Source organism: Siphateles boraxobius, unplaced genomic scaffold, assembly GCF_051911475.1.
Source record: "Siphateles boraxobius isolate OS27281-9 unplaced genomic scaffold, OSU_SipBor_1 46, whole genome shotgun sequence".
NCBI lineage: Eukaryota > Metazoa > Chordata > Actinopteri > Cypriniformes > Leuciscidae > Siphateles > Siphateles boraxobius.
The window spans coordinates 15754914-15780695 of record NW_027509097.1 but is presented as its reverse complement, the minus strand read 5'-3'; the positions used below and the strand labels follow the sequence as shown (position 1 = coordinate 15780695).

Genomic DNA, 25782 nt, shown 5'->3' with positions numbered 1-25782 from the left:
AATACGAAGTTAATTAAGTTCGTTCAAATATCTTCGATAAAATAATCAATATTTGTAATGCTTCAGTGCTTTTGTGACTGACATTTCTAAAGCTTTTATTTTGAAATAAGAACTTCCGGTGTGAGTAGATCCATACAATTTCGTGTTTATTTCTGTAGGGACTGATCTATAGAGTCAAACGTAGTGATTTAAAAAACAGATCAATTTGTCGCAGTTGCGCGTTGTCAAATTATGCATTTATTAAAATACGCGTGTCAGCAAACAAGAAAACGCCTACGTCAGCGTTAGTTAATAGTTAATCGGATATACTAAGAAAGTTATTCCATAGTCATGATGGATGCAACCTCAGATCTATTTTGGCCGGCGATGCTATTTACGCTGCTTTCAGTTATTGTAGCAGCAGTTGTTTTGGGCAGAAATAAAGGCCCCGTGCCGTCAAAGTGCACCCATCAAACTAGTGCTTCTGTTGTGGAGGAGAGAGCTGGTCCAGAGCCTGGAGCTTCCTCACAGTATCATCCTGAGAAACACTGTACTGAAACCAAACAACAGCTGCAATCTTGTGCAAAGAGCCTCAAAGCCAAAGAAGAAACTCTGAAAAATTTAAAGGTAAGGATTTATTCTGCTTTTTATTCTGCTTTTGTAATTGTTTACAAGTAAAAATATATAAATAAATTACAACACAATTAAAAACACAAAGAAGATTATTTCTTGAATATTTTCAGTCACATTTAAGATTAGGGTCCAATTACCACCATTAACTAACTATTAACAACGACTTTTGCCTCAATAGACTCTTAATTATTGCTTATTAATAGTTAGTAATGTAGGTGTTAGGTTTAGGTATTGGGTGGTAGGAATAGAATTAAGGATGTAGAATATGGTCATGCAGAGTAATGCATTAAATGTGCTTTAAAAGTACTAATGAACAGCTGATATCCTAGTGAAGTGTAGTGATTTCAAAAACAGACAAAGATAAGCAAATATTTAATATTGAGAATTGGACCCTAAACTAAAGTGTTACCTATTTCTCTACTCAACCTTTTACTGATTCTGTCTTTACCTCAGGATTCAAACTCTGATAAAGAGGAAGAAGTGTGTAAGTCTGATTCCTTCATTGGATGGGGGGAGGATTTCTCTGAGTCAGGGATAAGGAATGCTCTGAAGGATTATGCTCAATCGCCTGGTATAATAATAATAATAACCCTCTTTACTAATTTCATGTTAATCTGTCTTATACAGGTCCTTCTCAAAAAATTAGCATATTGTGCTAAAGTTCATTATTTTCCATAATGTAATGATAAAAAATAAACTTTCATATATTTTAGATTCATTGCACACCAACTGAAATATTTCAGGTCTTTTATTGTTTTAATACTGATGATTTTGGCATACAGCTCATGAAAACCCCAAATTCCTATCTCAAAAAATTAGCATATCATGAAAAGGTTCTCTAAACGAGCTATTAGCCTAATCATCTGAATCAACTAATTAACTCTAAACACCTACAAAAGATTCCTGAGGCTTTTAAAAACTCCTAGCCTGTTTCATTACTCAAAACTGCAATCATGGGTAAGACTGCCGACCTGACTGCTGTCCAGAAGGCCATCATTGACACCCTCAAGCAAGAGGGTAAGACACATAAAGAAATTTCTGAACAAATAGGCTGTTCCCAGAGTGCTGTATCAAGGCACCTCAGTGGGAAGTCTGTGGGAAGGAAAAAGTGTGGCAAAAAACGCTGCACAACGAGAAGAGGTGACCGGACCCTGAGGAAGATTGTGGAGAAGGAACGATTCCAGACCTTGGGGGACCTGCGGAAGCAGTGGACTGAGTCTGGAGTAGAAACATCCAGAGCCACCGTGCACAGGCGTGTGCAGGAAATGGGCTACAGGTGCCGCATTCCCCAGGTCAAGCCACTTTTGAACCAGAAACAGCGGCAGAAGCGCCTGACCTGGGCTACAGAGAAGCAGCACTGGACTGTTGCTCAGTGATCCAAAGTACTTTTTTCGGATGAAAGCAAATTTTGCATGTCATTCTGAAATCAAGGTGGCAGAGTATGGAGGAAGATTGGGGAGAAGGAAATGCCAAAATGCCTGAAGTCCAGTGTCAAGTACCCACAGTCAGTGATGGTCTGCGGTGCCATGTCAGCTGCTGGTGTTGGTCCACTGTGTTTTATCAAGGGCAGGGTCAATGCAGCTAGCTATCAGGAGATTTTGGAGCACTTCATGCTTCCATCTGATTTCATTTTTCAGCACGACCTGGCACCTGCTCACAGTTCCAAAACCACTAGTAAATGGTTTACTGACCATGGTATTACTGTGCTCAATTGGCCTGCCAACTCTCCTGACCTGAACCCCATAGAGAATCTGTGGGATATTGAGAAGAGAAAGTTGAGAGACGCAAGACCCAACACTCTGGATGAGCTTAAGGCCGCTATCGAAGCATCCTGGGCCTCCATAACACCTCAGCAGTGCCACAGGCTGATTGCCTCCATGCCACGCCGCATTGAAGCAGTCATTTCTGCAAAAGGATTCCCGACCAAGTATTGACTATTGAGTGCATAACTGAACATAATTATTTGAAGGTTGACTTTTTTTGTATTAAAAACACTTATTTTATTGGTCGGATGAAATATGCTAATTTTTTGAGATAGGAATTTTGGGTGTTTCACGAGCTGTATGCCAAAATCATCAGTATTAAAACAATAAAAGACCAGAAATATTTCAGTTGGTGTGCAATGAATCTAAAATATATGAAAGTTTAATTTTTATCATTACATTATGGAAAATAATGAACTTTATCACAATATGCTAATTTTTTGAGAAGGACCTGCAATATAAAGACTTTGTGGGTTACTGCTTCACAAGTGTTTAAACTATTTTTCGGACCTCAGATTTGTGAATATAAATGTATCAGAAATTAATTCAATAAAAATGTTTAACCCAATAATTATATTAATAACAGTTGTATTGGAATGCATTCTCAGGTTCCATTTTTAGTTTTTTTTTTTCAATGTGACCCACATGCTATGATTAAATATTTTTAAATTTTGTTAAAACTTTGATCACTCCTGTAGTCATTTAGTGGTGTTGTACACATTGTTGATACATTATCTTTATTGATTTAGAACAGAGGGGAATTGTCTTTGTCATAGTAGGGTTTACCCTTGTGAAAAATAATGCTCTTAACTGCATTGAATGCATACTTCAAATCTTAAAGTATATTTAAGAAAAGCTGTACTTGCAAATATAATACTAATGAAATATAAGCCCACTTAAATGTACTTAAAGTCCCCATGTGGTGAAAATCAAGCTTTTAATGTTGTTTATATGTCCATGTGGTGTTTTTAATATGCTTTAAGACAAACCATGTGCAAATTCATAAGTCAACACCATTGCTGAGTATTTTCTCTTCAAAACTGCAGTGAAAAAAATACAGTCGCTGCTGTTTCCGAAATTCTGACGTCACAAACTACCTTGAAACCAATCATGTCAACGTCTAATTTTACTTTAAAGTACATTTTAAATCATTAGATCCTACTGTAAAGAAGTACACTGTATGTTATGTGGTTCCTAACATACCAAAGCACTTGTAAAGTACTTAATATTCATTTTAACTGTGTTGGAGACTTTTCCTTCGTCGAAGCAGAGACCAGGAGACGTTGGGATATCTTTCAAGCAGAAGTTATTCTTTATTGAGGACTTCGCTGTGCTTCGCTGTAGCCATCCAAGTCTAACTAAGGCAGTGTACCTTGTAGCTTACATACCTTTCAAGGGGGAGTGATTTACATAGAGGTGGAGACACTCTGAAACAAAGCATGTAAATGAATTACAGGATTCAGCTCATTACCGGAAATTCCCCAGCCCTGATCTCATCAGCATAACAGTGTGATTCAAATGCCTAGATATACTAATCCAATCAGATAGACTATTCAACGACTGGGACAGGGGCTCTGAGACAATTAAAGACAAAGGGTGAGAATCTCAGTAATCTGATTCATTTAACAATAGAGAGAATAGGACTGGCAGGAATCACATGCTTAACAGCTGATATCATCATCATCATAACCTTAAATACTAAATTCAATGTACTCTACCTTAGTTTTTTATGTTATGTTATGTAAGGACATACAATCAGCAGATCTTAAACAGATTCTTAAATTTGTAATCCCACAACTGTAATGTGTTATTTTTATATTACAATACAATTAAGCGTCTGAAAAGATTACTTTTTAAAAGAATGCTAAAGTATACTTCTTTTTTGACAAGGATAGGTCTTGGTATGCTTTATATGTAATTTCCTACATATTGTCACATGTTTAGAATAAATGCACATTTTGATGTTAACAAAAAATTCTCTTAGAGATTAAATGATCAAAAGACAAAAAAGCTTGTCGCTAAAGGAAAGGAGCAATCGCAAAAAGCAGCCACAAAGGTGAATCTCAATGGATGGGTCATAAAATACTTAACGTGTGTAAAAAATTATGATAATAAATGTCCATGACTTATTGGCAAACAATGTTTAAGGCAGATTTTGTCCAATAGGGAATTTTTTTAAAAACTTTTGTTAAACACGATAAATTTACTTAACAAATCCACAGTTTGTAGGCTTCACAAGCATTACTGTTTGGCTTTTTGGAAGCTGTTTTCACTTTACTTTTACTTACAAAAAATTTACTTGTGTCTTGTAAGATGGTAAATTTGTGAACATATTGCAGTGGTTTGACATCTTCCTCTCTGCAATAGACGCTGAGAATAAACCCTTGAAGTACATGGCTGGAATGCTGAGGACCTGCCAGCTTGAAAAGATGATGACCAAAGAAGAACTGGAGGAAGAGCAGAGGTGATTCAATATACCCCTAAATATAGCACAATTTGTTTCATATTACACCATTTTCTGTCTGAATACTCAATTTGTGATTAGCTGGAAGGCGTGCGTTCAAACATGTAATGCACAGGTGGTTCCAGTCAGTTTGAGCACGGTTCTATATTAATGCGGTGAGTTAATTGAAGCACACTTACACACGTCACTCGCACTCAGAGATCAGAGATCGTGCTGCACTCACACAGAAAGCATGGAAACTTGTCAACGCTGCCTTATGACTTATCAATAAAATACGTTTGCTACTGAATCCCTGCATTATATTTATCAGCTGTTTTGAAGTAATTACACTCACAGCTTCACTGTTAGTAGAGAGAGACACTGCACAGATGCAGGTAATTCACACATGCACATCTCTCGCTCTCTTTTGCATAATTCTTATTATGAATTATAGTCAACAGCAGTCACTCTGCAGCTCTCCCCTGGTTGCCCACTGAAGCTTAGCAGGGTTGAGTCTGGTCAGTACCTGGATGGGAGACCCCCTGGGAAAACTAGGTTGCTGATGGAGAAGGTGTTAGTGAGGCCAGCAGGGGGTCCTAATGCCCAAGTATGGTGATGGGGACACTATACTGTCAAAAAACACTGTCCTTCGAATGAGACGTTGAACCAAGGTCCTGACCATCTGTGGTCATAAAAAATCACAGGATGTCCTTGGAAAAAGAGTCAGGGTTTAACCCCTGCATCCTGTCCAGATTTGCCCATTGGCCTAGAGCTGTCTAACATCATGGTGTCCAAATCATCCCCATATACTGATTGGCTTCATCACTTTGTCTCCTCTCCACCAATAAGATGGTGTGTGATGGGCATTCTGGTACAATATGGCTTTAATGCACTTTGCGTAGGCAAATATGAGCATTATTTGTTATTTTTTTTACTTTTAAAAGTGCTGGTGGCCAGTGAGAACATTTACCAGTATCAGGAGGATAGTTTAGGACTTAGCTTTTGTCCACAATGTACACCACCATTCAAAAGTTTGGGTTAGATTTTATTGTTATGGTTTTGAAAGAAGTCTTTTATGTTCATGGAGGCTGCATTTATTAGATCAAAATACAGTAAACACATTAATATTATGAAATATTATTATGATTTAAAATTACTGTTTTCTATTTTAACATATTAAATGTAGTTTATTACTGCTGAATTTTCAGCATCATTAAAATCATTCAGAAAATCATTGTAATATGCTGATTTGCTGCTCAGTAAAAATGTATTATTATTTTCAGTTTTGAAAAGAAATTGCTGTTTAATTTTATAGTGGAAACTATGATTTTGTCAGGATTCTTTGATCAATAGAAAGTTGAAAAAGAATAGCTATTATTTTAAATTGAAACTTTTGTGGAATTAGAAATGTCTTTACTGTCACTTCTGATCAATTCAATAGATCATTGCTGACCCCAAACTTTTGAATGGTAGTGTTTCTTCACATCCTTTCTCTCTGTCTCAATACCAGATGAAGATCTCAGATTTTTAATAATATTTAATTTACATTGTACATACATGTACATCATGTATACATCATTATAATATAAATGTGTACAGTATAATCAAGGTTCACTTTGGGTAAGTCTTACCCTTGTTGCATTTATAGTTTGTCCTCAGAGACTCACAGGATGTGTTGTAATATCTATTATCTTGAGATTATGTATGACCCATGCAAACAATCTTCCTATGTTTTAACTCCACCCATAACCAACATTTTGAAATTGTCAGCAAACAGTTCAGTCTGGCAGTTTTACCTTGATATTATAATTCCACAGTTTCAGACGTTTTTTTTGTTTGCATTAAACATTGCATGTATAGTTTGCATTGACCCAATATACTCAACTAGGTAAACAACGGCATTTTCTGTGTGAACAGCACTCACTTTTACAATTACAGCCTAGAGCAGGGGTACTAAAGTTCAGAGGCCAAGAGGGACAGATTCAAATCGCATAAAATGCGAAGGGCCACAAATTACAAATTAAGACTCCATTTACCCTGCTTAAGACAGAATTTGTAGTTTTATTTACAATTGGGACTTCATATCATTCAATTCTGACTTTATAACTCGCAATTGAGAGTTTATATCTCGCAATTCTGAGGAAATCTCACAATTATCTTTTAAAATGTTTTATTCTGTGGCGGAAACAAGCTTCCATATTGTACAGCCCATTTAACTTCGTTCTACTCAAGGCATTCAAAATATACACAATCATATGGGGGCGAATTGTTCCATTATTCCAAATAAATAGATTATGATCCACAAATAAATGTAAAGAGATTCACAAAAATATATCATTCACAAATAAATAGATTAAGATCCACAAATAAATGTAAAGAGTTTCACAAAAAAAATATAAAACTCACAAATAAATAAAATTAGCTTTGCGAATAAAAATCTATATTTACAAATGTGTTTTATGCCACAAACACAACTTGGCCTGGCATTTATTTGTGAACCGTTTTTTGTGCTTTTGTAAATCGGTTCCTATGCATTTGTAAATCCCCTCACGCATTTGTGAATCGGTTCCTGTGCATTTGTAAATCTCCTCATGCATTTGTGGATTTTGAAACACTTCTAGCGTCGACTTGCAGTCAAATCTACAAATAAGTGGACTCCACCCACCCTTTACCTAAGCCAATCAGATCACGGCCACAATGTGCTGACCAATCGTAGCACGTTTGCAACCGTAGCAACCATTGTGTTACTTTAAAAAAAAAATTCAAATAGGCCTATGTCAAATAACTTGGATGCCCCCAGTATTAAATCTGTTCAATGAATGAAATGGACACTTAATAGAATAAATTATTATTATAAAACATTGAACACTAATCTACACTATGTTAATTTTGCTGTGGGACAATGTGAGAGACACCTATTAAATTCAATATATTATTCTAAATATTATCATTACTATAGTATAGTAGAACAATAAAACATAATAGATGGTTTATACTTAATATTGCACAGACCACAACTGGCCAACAAATAAGTTTAAAAATAAATTATGCATTTCTTAATAAGAAATGTACCAAAAATGAATAAATATTAATAAAAAATATACATACTCTTTGTAGTGAATATTAAAATGCTAAAACTGTTACACAACTCCACAACTTTACGGTTTGTAACGTTAGGTGTTTGTCGGATAACGTTAAAGGGGTGGTTTACTGCTTTTTTCTTTGCATGGCTGTGTTTATGGGGTGCAATATAACTTTGTCTTTGTGTTTTGTTTTTTTTAAAGCCTTATTTTTCATAAATTTCACCTTTGTTGTAAGCCACTTTCTCCTCTGTCATTTGAACGACCGGTTCACTTCCTGATTCTATGAAACCACTCCCTCAGAAACAGGCAATGGGCTCAGATTGGTTAGCTGGGCCGGTGTGTTGCAATCATAGACTGTAAAAAAAGATGGACGACGCCTCTTCGTTCTCTTCCATTGGCGAGAAGTGAAGCCGCCATTGTCCCGATATGGCGCTGACATCTTGGGACTTGAGTCTACGCAGTTGCGATTTCGGGACCAGACATGCGCAGTAGTGAGCAGGAAGTAAAGCCGCGAAATCAACGCCACAGCACCATTTTTATAGCATCAAATAACTAACTAAAAACAAACTTATTTTAAAAACAAACACTTGAAATAACATCATTGTGATGAAAACTACAGTAAATGACAGAAACTATCTTTGGAAAAAAGATATGTGAAGTGTAATTTAATTGTTTAGTTGGTCTCACGTCCCATTGAATAACACGGGGAGGCGGGGTTTATGAGCTATACTAGGACCAGTCACCGGGGGGCGATCGAGACACTTTGGCTTCACTTTTCAGGGCTTGTGCGGCACGCTTGGTTGCAATTGGCAAAACTGCGTAGTGCACGTAGTCCGGAAACTTCACGCCCATTTCCTTTACAGGCGAAAGCTGCATGTGCTCCGGTCAAATGTAAATAATGGTGTCAATACTGCGTATCAGTTTGAGCCAGAATCAGACCCAGAAAGCGGCAATGAAGAGAGTTAAGCAGAACCTCCCCAAACACGGCTCTTACAAAACGTTTCTGAATGGTACATTTTGAATCATTATTATTATTCTATTCTACTATTATTATATAAGAATTTCGATATGCTGTTACTTGAAAATGCTACTGCTGCTTGTTAGCTTTTGAGATACGGTTTTCTCCTGATTAAATGTTTAATATAACTGAATAAATGACTAAGTAATACCGTTTTTTAAAGTTATTGTTTTGTCGATATAATGAACAACCGTTTATCTATTCACAAAACTTAGTTTACTCGGTGTTTCGTTTTCTTTAGGTGTACATGTGCCAACTGTGTTAAAATGGCAACAGAACGTGAAAACATCTGATAACAGCAGCTGAAGTTTGCTGTTGCGATTACATATAATTTTTGAACTTTATACACGTTTTTCTTATACACACAAAATAGCAAAGAACTAACTAGCTACAAACAGCGTTGGCATTTTATTACGTTCTTGATCAAATCGAAAAATTACGTCATAAAGGATACATGGAAAATACATTTACAAAATTAGTACATAATTACAAATTCAGGTCCAAAATGTTTGTACGCGTTTGTCATAGACACACAAAATAGCATAACTAAGTGGCTACTAAAGCCAGCAGGATGTTTACGTCCTCGATAAAAACTAAAGCATTACGTCTAAAATTATACATGCAAATACATTTAAAATTATTAAGTCTTACTTACAGGTTGTGGCCCAACAACTGCTGCCTCTGGTTTTAAAGTTGGAACTGCTTCATGCTTTAGTAACAGTTTGTTGTCGAATCCGACATTGAATTTGTGGAGATTCTGGAAGCTGTCTTCCATGAAATGCGCAGCACATTGCCCCTGGTGGGACAAGTAATATACTGATACAAATGGGGCAGTACATGCGCTATGGAACAACCATTAATGTCCCCAAGTACAAATTTAGGGGCGTCTGGTGCAATGTTTTCCAGCCAAGCCACAACATCATATATAACATCTGACGTAGGCTGAAAATTTTTCCGGGGATGAATATATACGATAGTAATGAACAATTGTCCAAACTCCATAGGGAGGTAAAAATGTCTTAATGACAAGGACAAAAGTTCAATATCCTCAGAGCAATAGAACTCCCGCAGTGTGTAGTTTTTGCACTGGCTCTCGTTTATGTAGCCGCACAAATCTCCGCAAACTTTCTTCCCCGTTACTAGTGGATCACGATCAGTTCTCACAAGTAAAGAGTTGTCAATTGTGTCTTAAGCCATGTTTCTATGAAAAAAAGCAAACAAATGTCTCTGTACTCAGTGAAATACCTTACAGCCGACTGAAATTCTGATAGTTGCTTGGAGAGAGACCGTGTGTTGGCAAGGATCACCAAATTATTACCCCTCTAGTATTGATAGGTTTAGGCTTAGTTGTGGGGGAGGGGTTAGTATTAGGGGTGGTGTTAGGATTAGGCAATTAGGTACTGACTTCAACGAGGGGGGTAATAATTAGGAAGGGAGTCGAAATTCGGAACAACACCGGTATGCCGACCTCTCCTCCGTCTCCTTAATGCTGTATTCCCCCTCCTACACTCTCTCTGCAATTCCAGTGAAATTCGACAATCACCATATTGTCCCCAGTCACCGGGCCGATCTGCTCAGCTGTGGCGGCTTGCTTTCCTGTTGTTAAGATCTGTGTCGCAGCCGGTAAGAGCAAATAAGCGACCGACAGCAGCCCATAAAGAAGGACTACGGAACGCATCCAAAGGGCTCCATTAGGTTTCAAATACCGTGAAACTTCAAATAATAGCCGAGTCCCAAATAGACGCCTGTCTGTTTTACACGCCTGGTGTGGCGACAGGTTTGGTAAATAAAGGCCGGTCTCAAATAGAGGCCGGGTCTGTTTTTTAGTTTCGGGTTGTATTTAATCCGCCAAAGCAAATTTTTGTTCCACCAAAGCCTTTTTTGATCGGTGAGTGATTTAGAATAGAATGACTGCTGCGCTTGACGCGCGCACTCCCACGTCTAGAAACAACACGAGCACGGTCTTGCTCTCTCTCCCTCGCGCATATTAAACTAAATCAATGGACACGATAGTAAAAGGTCAGAAGACCGCAGTTTCACGTGGAGCATTTGGAGATTTTTAAAGATTAAAAACTTTAGGAACAACATCTCAATGAACAACATCTCCACACTAAATTATAAAGGCCTGTCTCATATAGACGCCTGTCTCAAATACAAGCCGGTGCAGTTCGACGATTTGGGAAAATAAAAGGCGGGCTATTATTTGAAGTTTTACGGTACTAAAAAACATAAACATACAAAACAAACAAATCAAACTTGACTGGTGCACCACAGACACTCTTCGCCACCGTGCAGCGCCGGAAGTGAGACGATTTAAGTTGATTCTGCTCAAAAACTTCGAAATCGTCTAAATCGGTTCGTGAATCAGTTTAAATGGTTTGTTCCGTTTCCTGGTTTCACACTCTTTAGTCTTAACATCAAGAGCGTTGGATGAAGTGGCCGTGGACCTACAGTCAAATGACAGATTTGCAGATGCACGCTTTTGTTTGCCAGCGATGAAAATCTTTATTAGTTGGACATCTGCGTATACTTTCTGTGAATAAATGATTCCACAGGATGATACATTCGATTTCATACATGAAATAAGCTACCATTGTTCACAGATTATGAAATGAACACCTACCATCCGGTGGCAATTTGTGGGTATTGCGCAGTGGTGGCGACCTGTTCGTCTTGAAAACAAATGCCTTTGTCTGCCTTAGACACAGTTAACCAGTTTAACCTCGCTTGCAGAAATATACATTTGATTTCATTTTTGAGAACAGACAAAAGAAGATCCATCAATGTGCATTTGATCAGACCATATTTAATGTGGGTTACACCCTGTCTGTGCACAAATAAATTAAATAAACTGAAGGAAATGCAACAAGTACTGCAACCGTCCCCATTTTTCCCTCTCCATTTACAGAGAGGGAAAAATGAAAAAAGACCCTGCTGGAGTCTCAACTGCATTTAAATGACGTAACCATAAAGTCACATTGCCTAATATTCATCCTACTTTCGAACGCAAATTATAATAAAAATGTATTCATATTTAGCATGACACAGGCAAAAAAAAATGACTGCAGACAGGCCTCGGCTGCCTGCTGAGTACCCCTGCCTGGACTAAAGGATCTAGGCTAATCTCATTTTCATGGCACAGAAATCAGTTCTGTACATTTAATAATAAAAAAAGAATGCCTGTCCCTTATAGCCTGATGTTTACCCTGACTAAGTTCCACACTCACTTACACTTTAAAGGGACCAAATATTTACAAAGGCGTGCTTGCAATTGTTAGGTTAATAAAAAATGATGAGATACAATCACTCTGTTTGCCCATTGTTCCTTTAGACCCGGATAAGCATGTCACGAATTTACATAATTTATTATTTGAATAGGGCAATTATATGTAAATAGGCTAAATAGTCTCCAGATCTTGGTGCTTTGCTCATGTAAGTAAGTCCACTGAAGGCAAGTTTGAAGAACCCATGTGCAGCATTTATTCAAAACAAAATCAAACATAAAACAAAGGCATGATGTGACATGAACTCAAAACATGAACATAAACACTTACAAACAGTGGTTCCACAAACAATACTTGAAAAAGACACAAGGCAAACATGAGGGCTTACACAAGACTAACGACTAGACAAGGGACACCTGTGAACATAAGACAATCAACCAATGACAACATGAAACATTCACACGGGGAACAATATGGCAGGACATGACTATAACAGGGGATCACATGACAGACAAGCTATGAAGCCTCCAGGGTGGATCAGACTGTTCAGGGGACCAAGTCGGCGCCGGCAATTCAGGAAGCCAGGGCGGAGCCAGCAGTGCAGGGGGCCAGGGCGGCGTGGCCTCCATGGTCCTTGCAAGGTACCTACTGCCCCTCCAAAAAATTATCTTGAGTGGAGCTATGGGGTCGTGGCCTAGAGTGGATCCTGAATTAGGCATATCATCCATGACATGGAGAGGCTCTGGCGTAGCGGCGGATATCTTGGCAGGAAACTCTGGAAAGGAGGCCATCTTTGGACGAGACTCTGGAATGGCGGCAGCCATCTTGGCAGAGGGCTCAGGGTCTGGAGCCGATGTGTGTGCTGCCCACAGACACAATGACCACTATGATCATCGCTGCATCTTCCGGAGCTGACTCAGGCGCGGCGGCCATCTTGTCCGAAGACACATGTGCGGCAGACAAGACACGAGCAGTCTCTGGCTTGGCAGGTATAACGTGAAGAAGCTCAGGCTCAGAAGGCCTGACGCGAAGAAGCTCAGGCTCGGAAGGGCCAGACCTGAAGAAGCTCAGGCTCACAAGGCCTGACGTGAAGAGGCTTAGGCTCGGCAGGCATGACGTGAAGAGACTCAGACTTTGACGTGCTGGCTGTGGTGTGCACTGCTGGATTGTGGAGCCTCTTATCCACAATTCCCACAGTAAACGAGGAACCGCCCAGCAGAAGGGCATGGTCGATGTATTCCTCCAGGGACCAGTGTATTTTTCTCCCAGGGAGCCGTGAACTAATGGGTTCATTCAAACCCACACGAAAATGTCTTTGAGTGCCACATCATTAAAATCCACCAAGCAACATAGTCCACAAAAATCTTCAACATAGTCGCGATGAAGGGCACCTGCTAAGTTCATGTTGAGGTCAAATATTCTGTAAGTTCACTGAAGGTAAGTTTGAAGATGCAAGTGCAGCATTTATTAAACAAAAGATCAAACATAAAACAAAAGGCATGACATGGCATAAACTCAAAGCATGAACATTTACAAACAGTTGTTACACAAACAATACTTGAAAAAGACACATGGCAAACACGAGGGCTTAAATACACAAGACTAATGACTAGACAAGGGACACCTGTGAACATAATCAAGACAATCAACTAATGACAACATGACACATTCACATGGGGAACACATGGCAGGATCACGACTATAACGGGATCACATGACAGACATGAAACAAGATCATGAAACAAAACAAAAACGTGACAGCTCAGTAGATCTAGTGTCATTACTAAACAGTTGTGGTGATATGATAACATACATATTGCAGAATCTACAAAATAATTGGGATCATAAAAATTGCTTCTATAATAGCTTATTCAGGGCAGTATTAAAAAAAAACATAACAATTTTTTTTATTTATGAATCCTCCCATTTTATTACAATTATGAATGTTTAGCAGATTCTGCAAGGTTTATGCAAATGTTTGGATTCAGCTGTGAGTTACGGAATCAGATTACTTTTTTAAAATAATGATTAATGCATACTTTCAAATGTACAATAAAATATCTGAGTTACTTTTTCAAATAAGTAACCCAAGTTACTTTGTTTTCTCATTTATGGACAGACACCTCTCCTGTCCATGTTAAAACAAATATATGTAATTAATCTCACTTTATTAACCAATGTCTTTGCTGCTGATGTTCGATGATCCAATTCAACCATTCTAATAAGCAAAAATGACTCTTAGTCAGTTGTTTAGAAGTAAGTGTTGAACTTCTCCTGTGTCCCATTCTTTTGCAGTCCAGAATGGCAACACAGCGGAAAGGTTTGTTTGAACTGCGCCCTCTACTGTACAGTAGTGAGTTTTTATCTCCTCCAGCCTGAGTCTTATTCATTTCACTTTTGGTGTGAAACGGCCTTTACATGTGTCAAAAATAGCATTTTCATTTTTTATATATTAAAGGGTTAGTTCACCCAAAAAATGAAAATTCTGTCAATATTTACTCACCCTCATGTTGTTCCAACCCCGTAAGACCTTCGTTCATCTTCGGAACTCGAATTTAGATATTTTTGATGAAATCTGAGAGCTGGATCACTCCTCCATACTAGGCTTCTTCAGGGATTGAAACTTGCCAGCCCCGAAAAGTTATTAAAGACATTGTTAAAATAGTCCAAGTGACTACAGTGGCTCAATCTTAAGTTTATCAAGCGACGAGAATACTTTTTGTGCGCAAAAACAAACAAAAATAACGACTTTATTTCAACTATTCATTTCCTTCTCTCTGGGCCTCTAGTCAGTTAACGTAGTGTGATTGCGTAGTGCTACGTCACACGTAGGCTCACTATTGGCCGACGCTGGTCATGTGGGTGATGCGTGTGACGTACAACAGCAGAAGCTTACGCTATTACACTAGTGAACTGGCTCGAGGCCCACAGAGAAGGAAATGAATAGTTGAAATAAAGTCGTTATTTATTTATTTTTTCGCACAAAATGTATTCTCGACGTTTGATAAACTTAAAGGAGAACTCCGGGCAATTTTTAAGTTAATCTTGATCTTTATATCTTTGTGAGTACTGTCTATATAAAAAAAAAAACGAACCGGATTGGTGCTTGCAACATGGAGCTGTTCCCGCAAATGCCCAGAGCTCCCACTCAGCTAAAACGGCAGTTATGGGGGCATATACACAAAGAGTGTCTTTGTGCCTTTTAACAGACACAAAATGCAATTAAAATGTCTGTCCAACATGAACAGGGCCCTTACATGTGAACAAGATGAGTTTAGCAACTCAGCCATTGTTTAAATTCACCTTTAGTGTTTTAGACGGCTAGCTGTAGTCTCGCGCTGAAGTCCCGTTGGAACTCAGTTGTAGCCAAAGCTAAATAGTTGTGATGGGAAGTCCGGTTCTTTCGGACAGTTCATTTCAATGAACCGGTTCAAAAAACTCGTTCACCGGTTCTTTTACGTCATCACGCAATGACTTCATTTAGAGTGACACAATGATGTAAATTCCTCCATCCCGCGGGGATCATCAGTTCTCAGATGACGGGTCCGAAAGAAACAGTTTTCGGTTCGCTGTAGCAAAACGGCGCTGATTTCTGAGAGAAATAGCAGTGTGCTGGTGGGAGGAGCGTAGTGTGTGAAGAGTGATGATCGGAGAGTTGCTCACAAGTGAAAAAGAAATGGTTCGCGTTTGTGCCGTTCCGAATTATGGCAACAGAATGCGAAAATACAAGAACTTTTTTTCATCGTCTTCCTTTCCATGACCTCGAGATTCTGCATTTGTGGCTAGTTGTACTTCAACTTGATGCGCAAACTCCCATACAAGTACTACGCGCTAAAGATTACCGCATTTGCGGCGAACACTTTGACAAGGATGACTACACAGACACAACACAGCGGGCCGGTTGAAGATAAAAGCGATTCCGTGGACGAAGACGGGTGCAACCACTGTGGAGGTAATGTAAACTTTATTTATCCTTCAATTTGGGCGCTGTGTTGTGTCTGTGTAGTCATCCTTAGACGGCACAAACACGAACCATTTCTTCTTCACCTACACACTGCTATTTACCTTTGGCTACAACTGAGTTCCCCTGGGACTTCAGCGCGAGACTACAGCTAGCCGTCTAAAACACTATTTAAACAATGGCTAAGTTGCTAAACGCATCTTGTTCACATGTAAGGTCCCTGTTCATGTTGGACAGACATTTTAATTGCATTTTGTGTCTGTTAAAAGGCACAAAGACACTCTTTGTGTATATGCCCCCATAACTGCAGTTTTAGCTGAGTGGGAGCTCTGGGCATTTGCGGGAACAGCTCCGTGTCACAAGCACCAATCCGGTTCGTTTTTTTTTCTATAGACAGTACTCACAAAGATATATGATCAAGATTAACTTAAAAATTGCTCGGAGTTCTCCTTTAAGATTGAGCCACTGTAGTCACTTGGACTATTTTAACGATGTCTTTAATAACTTTTCGGGGCTGACAAGTTTCAATCCCTGAAGAAGCCTATGGACTAGTATGGAGGAGTGATCCAGCTCTAAGATTTCATCCAAAATATCTTAATTCGTTTTCCGAAGATGAACGAAGGTCTTACGGGGTTGGAAGAACATGAGGGTGAGTAAATACTGACAGAATTTTCATTTTTGGGTGAACTATCCCTTTAAAAAACAAAACGCATCACCTTCCATGAAAAGTAAATAACTAATGCTATTTGTTAGTTTTTAGGGAGTAACGCAATATTGTAACATTACTTTTAGAAGTAACTTTCCCCAACATTGGCTGTTGGTACAGAATGTACATACTGCAATATATTTTATAAAGTGGGTGTGTTCTGTTACAGGGTTCAGCAGGAGCAGTTGGCTGCCATCTTCCAGCTACTCAGAGACAAACAAGACACGTTCGGTGACGTGACCGAGGGCGATTTACAAGAACAGCTTAAACTCTACTCTATTTGACAGATCAACTCAAAAGACTGTACTGAGAGACACACTGGGATGTCTGTATATGTGGATTTTGTTAAGCTTCTCGTCATCTTAATAGATACAAATACTTGTTATGCAAGTGTTCAAATTAATACCTGTCACAAATAATTGACAAATGATTTTATTGGATCGGATTTATTGAAGTCACAGATTTCAGTGAACCTATTCACTGGAGTATTTAAAAATATTTCAAATATGAAAAAAGGGATTTGTTTATGACTTGCATGTATTTGGTCATTCATATAATACTGTACATAAAATGAGTAATGAAGAATCGAAAAAGTCTGGATAAGTTTAGTAGCAGTATTTTTATGATATTTTATATTCTTTAGCTTCATTTTATGGGTGTAGTGCATTGTCAGTTCAAACCAAATCCATATTAAAAATGTACGGCAAGAACTGAAATAAAATTTTATATCAGGTTATTTACTCTAGCTATGTGTTAACACTGTGTTTAAGTTACAAGTATGCAAAATGTACAAATTATGCATATTAGTTTTGTTTTATAAATAAAAAAAACACCTTTTGCTTTATTGTATATTTAATAGCTATTAATAGTTTTTATTTTTAAACACTGCCCATAGATCTGTGCCCATAGATCTAGCTATAATGATTATCATTATAGCTAGATCTATAATGATAATCATATCATTATAGTCATAGTCATTCATATGGAAGGGGCGGACTGTAATCCAAAAATAAACAAATGGTTTGATGATGTAATGAATTTCAATAGGTAGGTTATAAAACACTGTTACAAAGTATTTTACATAGTCTGCATGAATTTGACCAGACTGATAAGATGAGTGTAATTCACTCATGAAATATGCAGAAAGTTTGGGGCTTTGTTAGTCTCATTCCGACTTCTTGTGTGGTGCTCTATCTAGTACTTTGGATGAATCTCTCTGAACACTTCCACAGGTAAGAAATAAGTGTATTGACTAAGTAAATATTTTGAAAATATTCAAAATTTGTCTTATGGTGTGATATTCTTCTGACTTGTATATTGGTATTATTACTAATTTGTTCCTGTTTTTAATGTACATTTTCCTCCTCATTAGCAAAACTTTCATAATTTCTGCACTGATTTTATCACCAAGTGGAAATACTAGTTTGCACAAAACTGAAAAACCCTTTCACTCTGCTGAGCGAGAAGTGAACATTACACCTATTCCAGCTCTCTACAAGAAAAATTTTACAAAACTGCCAGTATGGGATTTTGAAGATGTTTACTTGCGAGACCATCAAGCAAGAAAAACTGTAAGTGCTCCTTTTTTCAATACTATTCTCGCGTCACGTTGCAGCTGTGCAGTCGTTTTGATCCTTTGAAAAATCACCTTTTCCGTAGACTTGTCCAATGTCCCTTCAAAACACAGAGGATCCCAAGTTCAAGGAAGCTGCCCTTTCTGATATTCAGTTGTGGCTATACAAAGGTCAACTCAACATAACAGAATGGAATCGATTAGCACACTTCAACAATCCTTTTGGCTTCATGGAGTACAATTACAATGGTGATCATCTAAAACAAATTACACAACATTTCTGGCAGATTTTTCAAATTATAGGCTATGGGTGTGTAAAACCTCTGGCACATCCTGCATTATGTTTGAGAAAGGCGTGTAGTAGGTTACTATTGCTTCATCTTAGGCTTGATGCATTGTAAATAATGTAAACGGATATCTTTATTCAAAGAAACATTATGGGTTCAGTATAATTAAGTTCAAATCAGTCGACAGCATAATTTTAATTACCTCTCCCTTTCCTTTTAAAAACACAATGAAATAAAAACTGAAAATTCTTAATTTTTATGGAATATTGCAGTGTTTGTTATAAATGATTTATCCAGGCATACTTTTTTCAAAATGTATGTGCCCTCATAATCTTTAATCAGAATAGGTTCTCCCTCTTGCAACGACATCTCTTGTTGACATGTTAACTGGTGGGAGGCAACTCACATGATCAACTCAACATGATCAATGGGATAAGAGAAATAATGTTCATCGTCCTGTATTTTTCTCATTTGAGAAGCCATTTCATGCACATATAAGCCGCAATAGGGTAAAGATTGATGCCGCCTTTAAAAAAGTAAAGATCTGGATTACAGTGAGGCACTTACAATGGTAGTAAATATGGTCAAGTCACAAAACTAAAATACTAGTTCCCGTTGAATTTAGTAAGGGTAGCGCCATATTTAATCTTCCACAGGGATGAAAACAAGGCTTTGAGGGATAGAATAAAATGCGTTCAATGGATTGTTCTGTTTAACAATATACAGATTATTCAGCTGATGAAACATCTTTATGGAAAAAAAACTTTCAGTGTTGTGAGTTGTGAAAATTACATGATCCGGAACCTTTGCTCAGTGCTTTCCATTGTAAAGAATTTGGGCTAAGTCTTTCCCTAACCTTACTTTGTTTCTAAGCCTGTAACCTTTATTTTTGTATTAAAGAAAAAAGGGACGACTGAAAAATATTTTTGCTCTAATTATCATTATGCCTCAAATACTGTTGATTGAGCTTAGATTGAGCCAGATCCGGGCCACATCTGGTACATGTGGATTCCATGCATCAGATCTGGGCTGGATCTGGGCTGACACTATGTTGCTGTCGCACTTTGCATTCCTCTATGTAGACGTACGTTGTTTTTTTTTCCACTGAAGAGGTGAAAAAGGCAGTGGACTTGATACCAAAGCCCAAGTCTTCAATATTACTACCTGTGCCTGAAGGCTCAAAAGATGGCTGTATCCGCTGTGCTGTTGTGGGCGCTGGTGGTATTCTCAATAACTCAAAGATGGGCAAAGAGATAGACTCCCATGATTATGTTTTTCGGTAAGCGTGAAACGTCTTTTGCGAAAAATGCCTACGGTAGAGTTGACAATTGAATGAAAAAGTTATTATTAAAGGTCATGACTGTGTATTCTGATACTGTTTATTCTTAAACAAGAGTAAATGGGGCTATTACTCAAGGTTATGAGGAGGATGTTGGAAACAGAACATCAATTTATGTGCATACAGCTTTTTCCCTATATGCCACCCTGCTGACATTAAAAAAGGAAGGCTTTCACAGTGTTCCACAAGATGAGGTCAGTATTTTTTACACTGAATTATTAATATATTGCAGCCCATTCTCATCCCAAGGCGTCATCTAAATGACGATGTTGACCATGCTTCAACATCCGACGCACAAGGCACCCTTTAGCGTCAATATGAGACGCTAACCCTACCCCAGACCTAAACCTACCCATTACGGAAGCGTCATGTAACTGACGCTAAAAACGGAAGCGTCATCTAACTGACGCTAAAGGCGTTAGATGACGCGCGAGGATAAGCGTCATCTACCTGACGCTAAAGGGTGCCATGCGCGTCGGATTTGGAAGCATGGTCAAAAGTGTGAATAAAATGACGCCTTGGGATAAGAATTCACTGTAATTTGCATATACTCACTTCAATGAACTATGCTGCTGTGCTCTTCATTAAGAATTATTTATATAAGTTAAGTTTTTTTTTTTCAGTGGCAGGCAACACTACTTTTCAAATATTTGGGGTTTGTACGATTTTTTATGTTATTGAAAGAATCCTCTTCTGCTCACTAAGGCTACATTTATTTGAACAAAAATACAGTAAAAACGATAATATTGTTAAATATTATTAAATTTCAAAATAACTTTTTTCTATTTTAATATGCGTTATGTATGTAAAATGTAATTTATTGCTGTGATGGAAAAGCTGCATTTTCCGCAGCAATTACTCCAGTTTCCAGTGTCACATGATCCTTCAGAAATCATTCTAATAGGGATATATTGTATATTATTATATTACAATAATAGAATCACACACACACAAATATATATATATATATATATATATATATATATATATATATATATATATATATATATATATATATAACACTCTGGTGTTATCCAATAGGGTATCAAATATGTAATGATCCCTGAGGGCCTGAGGGACTTTGAGTGGCTCCAAGGCCTTCTGCAGGGAAAAGTAGCCAACGGTTCATTCAAGGGTGTGAGGTAAAGTATCCAGCTCTGCCAGTAAGTAAGATGAACACGGTAATATTAATACAGAAGTTCTTTGAGATAATTTTCACCACAGTCGAATGGTCTATTAGAATGAAGTATTCCAGAGAGCTTATAAATAAATAATCTTAAACCTTTGATTGGCTCCTTGATATGTGGTATATATTTATTACTGTACTCTTGGTTTGTTTAAAAACCAACATTTGCATTTATTCTTTCGTAGGCCACTGAAATATTTCAATGGGAATTTTAATGAGAGTAGATTCTACGTTCTTCACCCTGATTTTCTTCGATACATCCGCAACAGGTAACATTAATGTTTACAGTGACCAGTTTGTTTGGTCATAGAACAACCTAAGTGTGATCTATCTCTTTTGAATGACCCCTATTTTTTAATTTTTTAAATAGGTTCATGCCATCCAAACAAATGCAGGGCAATTACTGGGCAATGTACAGACCGACCAATGGAGCGTTTGCTTTGTTCTTGGCTATTCACACATGTGATATTGTAAGTAAATGCATATTTTTTTCTATTACTTCAACTTATTCTTTAATATCAAGCTGTTTGTTGCTCTTTAAAAACTGAAAAGTAATTTTTTTGTTCAAATCATCATAATTGCATGTATTAGTAATACTTTTTGAACATTACTTGAAAATGTTTAATGCTCAACATCAGGTGGATGCCTATGGATTTATTACAGAAGACCACCATAAGTACTCCAACTATTACTATGAAAAGTTTAACAAAAACAAAGTCATTTTCTATATTAACCATGACTATGGCCTAGAGATAAAGACCTGGAAGAAACTGCATGACTCTGGAATCATTAGACTCTTCCAAAGACACTAACACATCAAAAACAGAAGGTAGACTCTGTTCTGTCAACAGGTGTTATTTTAAAAGATATTACCAAGTTATGATTTTGTGTCTTGGTGGTTGGTTATTCATGGGCAAGATGGACAAAGGAAAGCTATGGACTTAAACTAAATGAAACTTCTGTAAAATTCTGCGAGTGAAAGCATGTTTGTGGCATGTTTATAGAGAAAGCTGATATTTATACATTTAAATATTTAAATGGGCCAGGTTTGTGTGTGTTCGGTCTTTTATTATTATTCTTTATACATTTGATTACATTTACAATATAAAACAGTTTTTTAATTGTATCTATTTTTTTCTGTATATTTTTTTATGATCATTTTTTTATTATTAATCATATCTCTTTTTATGACTTTATTAGTTTTTCTTTTAAATGCAAAATAGATTCATATTTTCCTAAAACTGGGCTTCCAATAGCCATACACAAACATAGGACCAACTTTAAAAAAGTATGCTATTTATTGATATTTAGATCTATATTTTTTTATAGCTCCATGTCCTATCTAACAAATTCTAGTTCTGTGGCTTGCAGAAATGTGTATTGATATACATTATCAAAGAACATGAAGAGAAGAATAAAAGAGGCTACACTTTATGGTGTCTGTTACAGTGTACTTAAGCATTTAAGTACTGTGTAATAATAATTAAAGACTTGTACTTCCTATGGGGTTAGGATTGGGGTTTGGTTTAGGGTTAGTTGCATTTAATTATGCATAATTTATAGTTATTACTACAGTAACTACATGTAACGTGTTACAAGGACACTGTAAAATAAAGTGTTACCTAAAAAGACAAATGCGAGTCTGTTTACATGCTGATTTATCCAAAATACTATTGAACAGCACACTTCTGTGAAAGACTTCTTTAAATTCCTAGTTTGCTTGATTTGTAATCTGACACAAATTCACTGCATCATCAAACCATGTGTTTATTTTAGTATAAGGGGAAACCGGAACTAGTCATCACACTTTCTCCAGTAAATATTTGTCAAAGTTGGGTCCACAGGAAAGGTACTGTAATAACGGTATGTTAACTTATCATGTTGGCACTGTTTAACATTATACATTAGTTTTCCCGGAGGGGATCATTTCACAATATTTGCTTTTAGTGACACTTCAAATATTAAACAATCAAAATATGAGGTGCATGTTATATTGGGAGGAAGGATTCACTAAACTTGTTTAAGGTGTTAAAAATGACAAAATTATTTGGCATGAAAGGCAAACTCAAACATATAATTAAATATGTGTTTATTGCATTATGCAAAAAAGGCATAGAAAAACAAAAAGCTCACAGGAAAGATAGCTTACATTGACTACAATGTAATTAGTTGTGAATATTATGTTGGTTCTCCCTTGTTTTTGATTACAGCAGTGATTCTCCTGGGCATTGACTCACTAAACTTTACACGTGTCACGCTTAACTTCTTTCCAAGTCTCCATATGTTCTCTCCAAGATCAATGTGACATCACTATTAAGCTTTATAATTTCACAAAGGTTTTCAATGGCTTTAAGTTTAGGAGACTGAGGAGGCCACTTGACAACTTCAAAATGCTGAGCATGAACCCTTTCATTGCACGCAACTTTGTTTCATGCGTCATGCGTGGTGTGTTTGGGATCGTCATCATGTTGCAAAGTACACATTTGATCTCCAAACAGCTGCTCCATCATACTTGGCTACATTGTGTTCAGCAGGATTCCCAAGTATTGATTCATTTTCAAAGTGCCAACAAATTTGGAGATCCTTCCAACACCTTCTGCAGACGTGTACCCAATACCATTATATTTCCCACATGCTTAATGGTGGCATTTGATATTAAAACACTCCAGTTGTCTCCTACGAACATATCTGACACCACCCAAGGCTAGAATGTTTGATTTTGACTTGTCGGACTGCAGAACACGGCTCCAATCTTCCATACTCCAATCCTCATGGTCTTTGGCAAATGCAAGGTGTTTTTTGGAGTAGATTTTTTTTTATAGAATTTACTGGTTTCACAACCTCTCAATCTAGCCTGTTATATCTGTTGGCTTACAGTTCACAATAAAATTGGAGGTCGGAGATCTCATTCAGGTCTTTAGAAGCTGTTTTAAGGTGGTTCCACATTCAAGCGATTTTCATCCTGTTTCTTTTGAAAATTTCCATTTTCAAATGCTGTCCAGCCACAACGATTCACATTCTGCATGGTAGTGGTCTAAAATAATTCTGTGGACATTGTGTCCATTTATATCCAGCAAATGAGCCAACTGACTAGATTTAGCTATTTCAACAATACCCTTATTGGTTGCAGAGATACAGCTCTTTCCATCTGTCCATTTTTACAAAAATTCATTAAATAACATATTAAAATATGCTGGCACACGATTAACAAAGTCCCACTAGACAGACAGACAGACACTTCATTCTAAGGATGGGGAGAAGTGTTCCTCAGCGTTGTATTTTCTGAGTGCTTCATTTATACTCTGCTCCGTCCCTCTCAGGCATGCTCACAAAGAGTTGCCAGGTGATGCAATTAACCTGAGGGAGAAAAACGGAGGAGAGCAAAACACAGGCCACACAAGACGTTTCTTAAACGCCATATAACAATGACTTTTATCCACCGACATCGGGATGTTGTCAGTGCAAGTCATGATACAACGAGGGCTGTGGAGAGGATACTGGCATCTGTGGAGATGGTTATATCTGCAAAGACAGCCTTTGAAGAGAATGCAGCAAAATATCTAACTGGCCTGACTATGTGACGGTATAGCTATAGGAAATGTTAAAGTGTTTTTGTGTTTTGTTTTTTGTCAAAGATGTTATCTTTAACAAAATGTTTGACATTATTTGACACACATTATATGCACACAAAAAACACCAATGCACAGAAACACACCTAGCCTACAACATGATCAGTTAAGTTTTAATTGCATTTAATGAAATATTCGTTAAACTTTCTATTTAATTAAATACATTTATGGTGTTGTTGCTATATCACTAAAGACAACAGTCAATTTACTGTTAAAAATAAAATGATTTCAGCTGACATTACTGTTCTATTTTTATATTGGCCCATTTTACCTGAGAGTTGTGCCGTAGCTCAAGAAGGTAGGCTACCTGCTGATACTCTAATTCATAATTGTAAGACATTATACTTTTTCGCGCTTAAAAAAAAAATGTTTAAGAGACCCATGCTAATTTATAAAAATATCATTAGATGTCATGCATGTGTGGCACCCAAGGGTTGATTTTCGTTATTAAGGAAGTGGATCAGGATTTCCTAGAGACAACTGGACACCCGACCCTTCCCGACTACGCCACCCTGGGAATTTCACCCAGGGAAATAATGGTCCGATAAGGACACAGGTTCGTTCCCACAAGGATAAAGCAGAAACGTGAAAATAAAGAAAATAATAATTTATTATAAATGGAGTAAAAAGCTCCACACACGAAGAATAGATAGGCTATATGGCTTCAAATATCAAACTAAAGGAACATAACAAACCAATAAAACAATCAAAAGTTAACATGTCAGATGTTCCACTTCACTATGCACTCCAAACGTACACTAACGTAGGCCTACTTCACCACACACACATTTAGGCTACATGCAGGTGACAGAAGATTTAGAATCAAATCACTCAGTGAACAAGGGGAGCCATTAACTTAGTGGTCAGTATAAGCTACTCCTTAGACAGTCCAACAAGGTTAACAAATTAGACATCAAGTTGACACAAATCAAATCGATAAACAAAAAAAAAAAAAAAA

General features: G+C 37.3%; 2 protein-coding genes across 2 annotated transcripts; both read left to right on the top strand.

The window, feature by feature from the left end:
- Positions 1–97: 97 nt before the first annotated feature.
- On the top strand, positions 98–17534 carry mxra7 (matrix-remodelling associated 7). Its single transcript, XM_077201118.1, has 4 exons — positions 98–606; positions 1066–1183; positions 4743–4839; positions 16980–17534. The coding sequence occupies exons 1-4, from the start codon at positions 331–333 to the stop codon at positions 17092–17094; spliced, it is 606 nt and encodes a 201-aa protein (XP_077057233.1). The 5' UTR covers positions 98–330; the 3' UTR covers positions 17095–17534.
- A 357-nt stretch (positions 17535–17891) lies between these two features.
- On the top strand, positions 17892–22615 carry st6galnac1.1 (ST6 (alpha-N-acetyl-neuraminyl-2,3-beta-galactosyl-1,3)-N-acetylgalactosaminide alpha-2,6-sialyltransferase 1, tandem duplicate 1). The gene is made up of 9 exons (XM_077201117.1): positions 17892–18042; positions 18183–18381; positions 18470–18632; positions 19781–19949; positions 20065–20203; positions 21051–21151; positions 21381–21464; positions 21566–21665; positions 21834–22615. Exons 1-9 carry the CDS (start codon positions 17948–17950, stop codon positions 22005–22007), a joined length of 1224 nt encoding a protein of 407 aa, XP_077057232.1. The 5' UTR covers positions 17892–17947; the 3' UTR covers positions 22008–22615.
- The last annotated feature ends 3167 nt before the right edge of the window (positions 22616–25782 follow it).

Coding starts and splice junctions, on each gene's coding strand:
- mxra7 (XM_077201118.1), top strand. CDS start 331: ATGATGGATGCAACCTCAGATCTATTTTGGCCGGCGATGCTATTTACG. Junction 1,184..4,742: donor GGATTATGCTCAATCGCCTG/GTATAATAATAA, acceptor TCTCTGCAATAG/ACGCTGAGAATAAACCCTTG. Junction 4,840..16,979: donor GAACTGGAGGAAGAGCAGAG/GTGATTCAATAT, acceptor GTTCTGTTACAG/GGTTCAGCAGGAGCAGTTGG.
- st6galnac1.1 (XM_077201117.1), top strand. CDS start 17,948: ATGCAGAAAGTTTGGGGCTTTGTTAGTCTCATTCCGACTTCTTGTGTG. Junction 20,204..21,050: donor ACAGTGTTCCACAAGATGAG/GTCAGTATTTTT, acceptor GTTATCCAATAG/GGTATCAAATATGTAATGAT. Junction 21,666..21,833: donor CTATTCACACATGTGATATT/GTAAGTAAATGC, acceptor GCTCAACATCAG/GTGGATGCCTATGGATTTAT.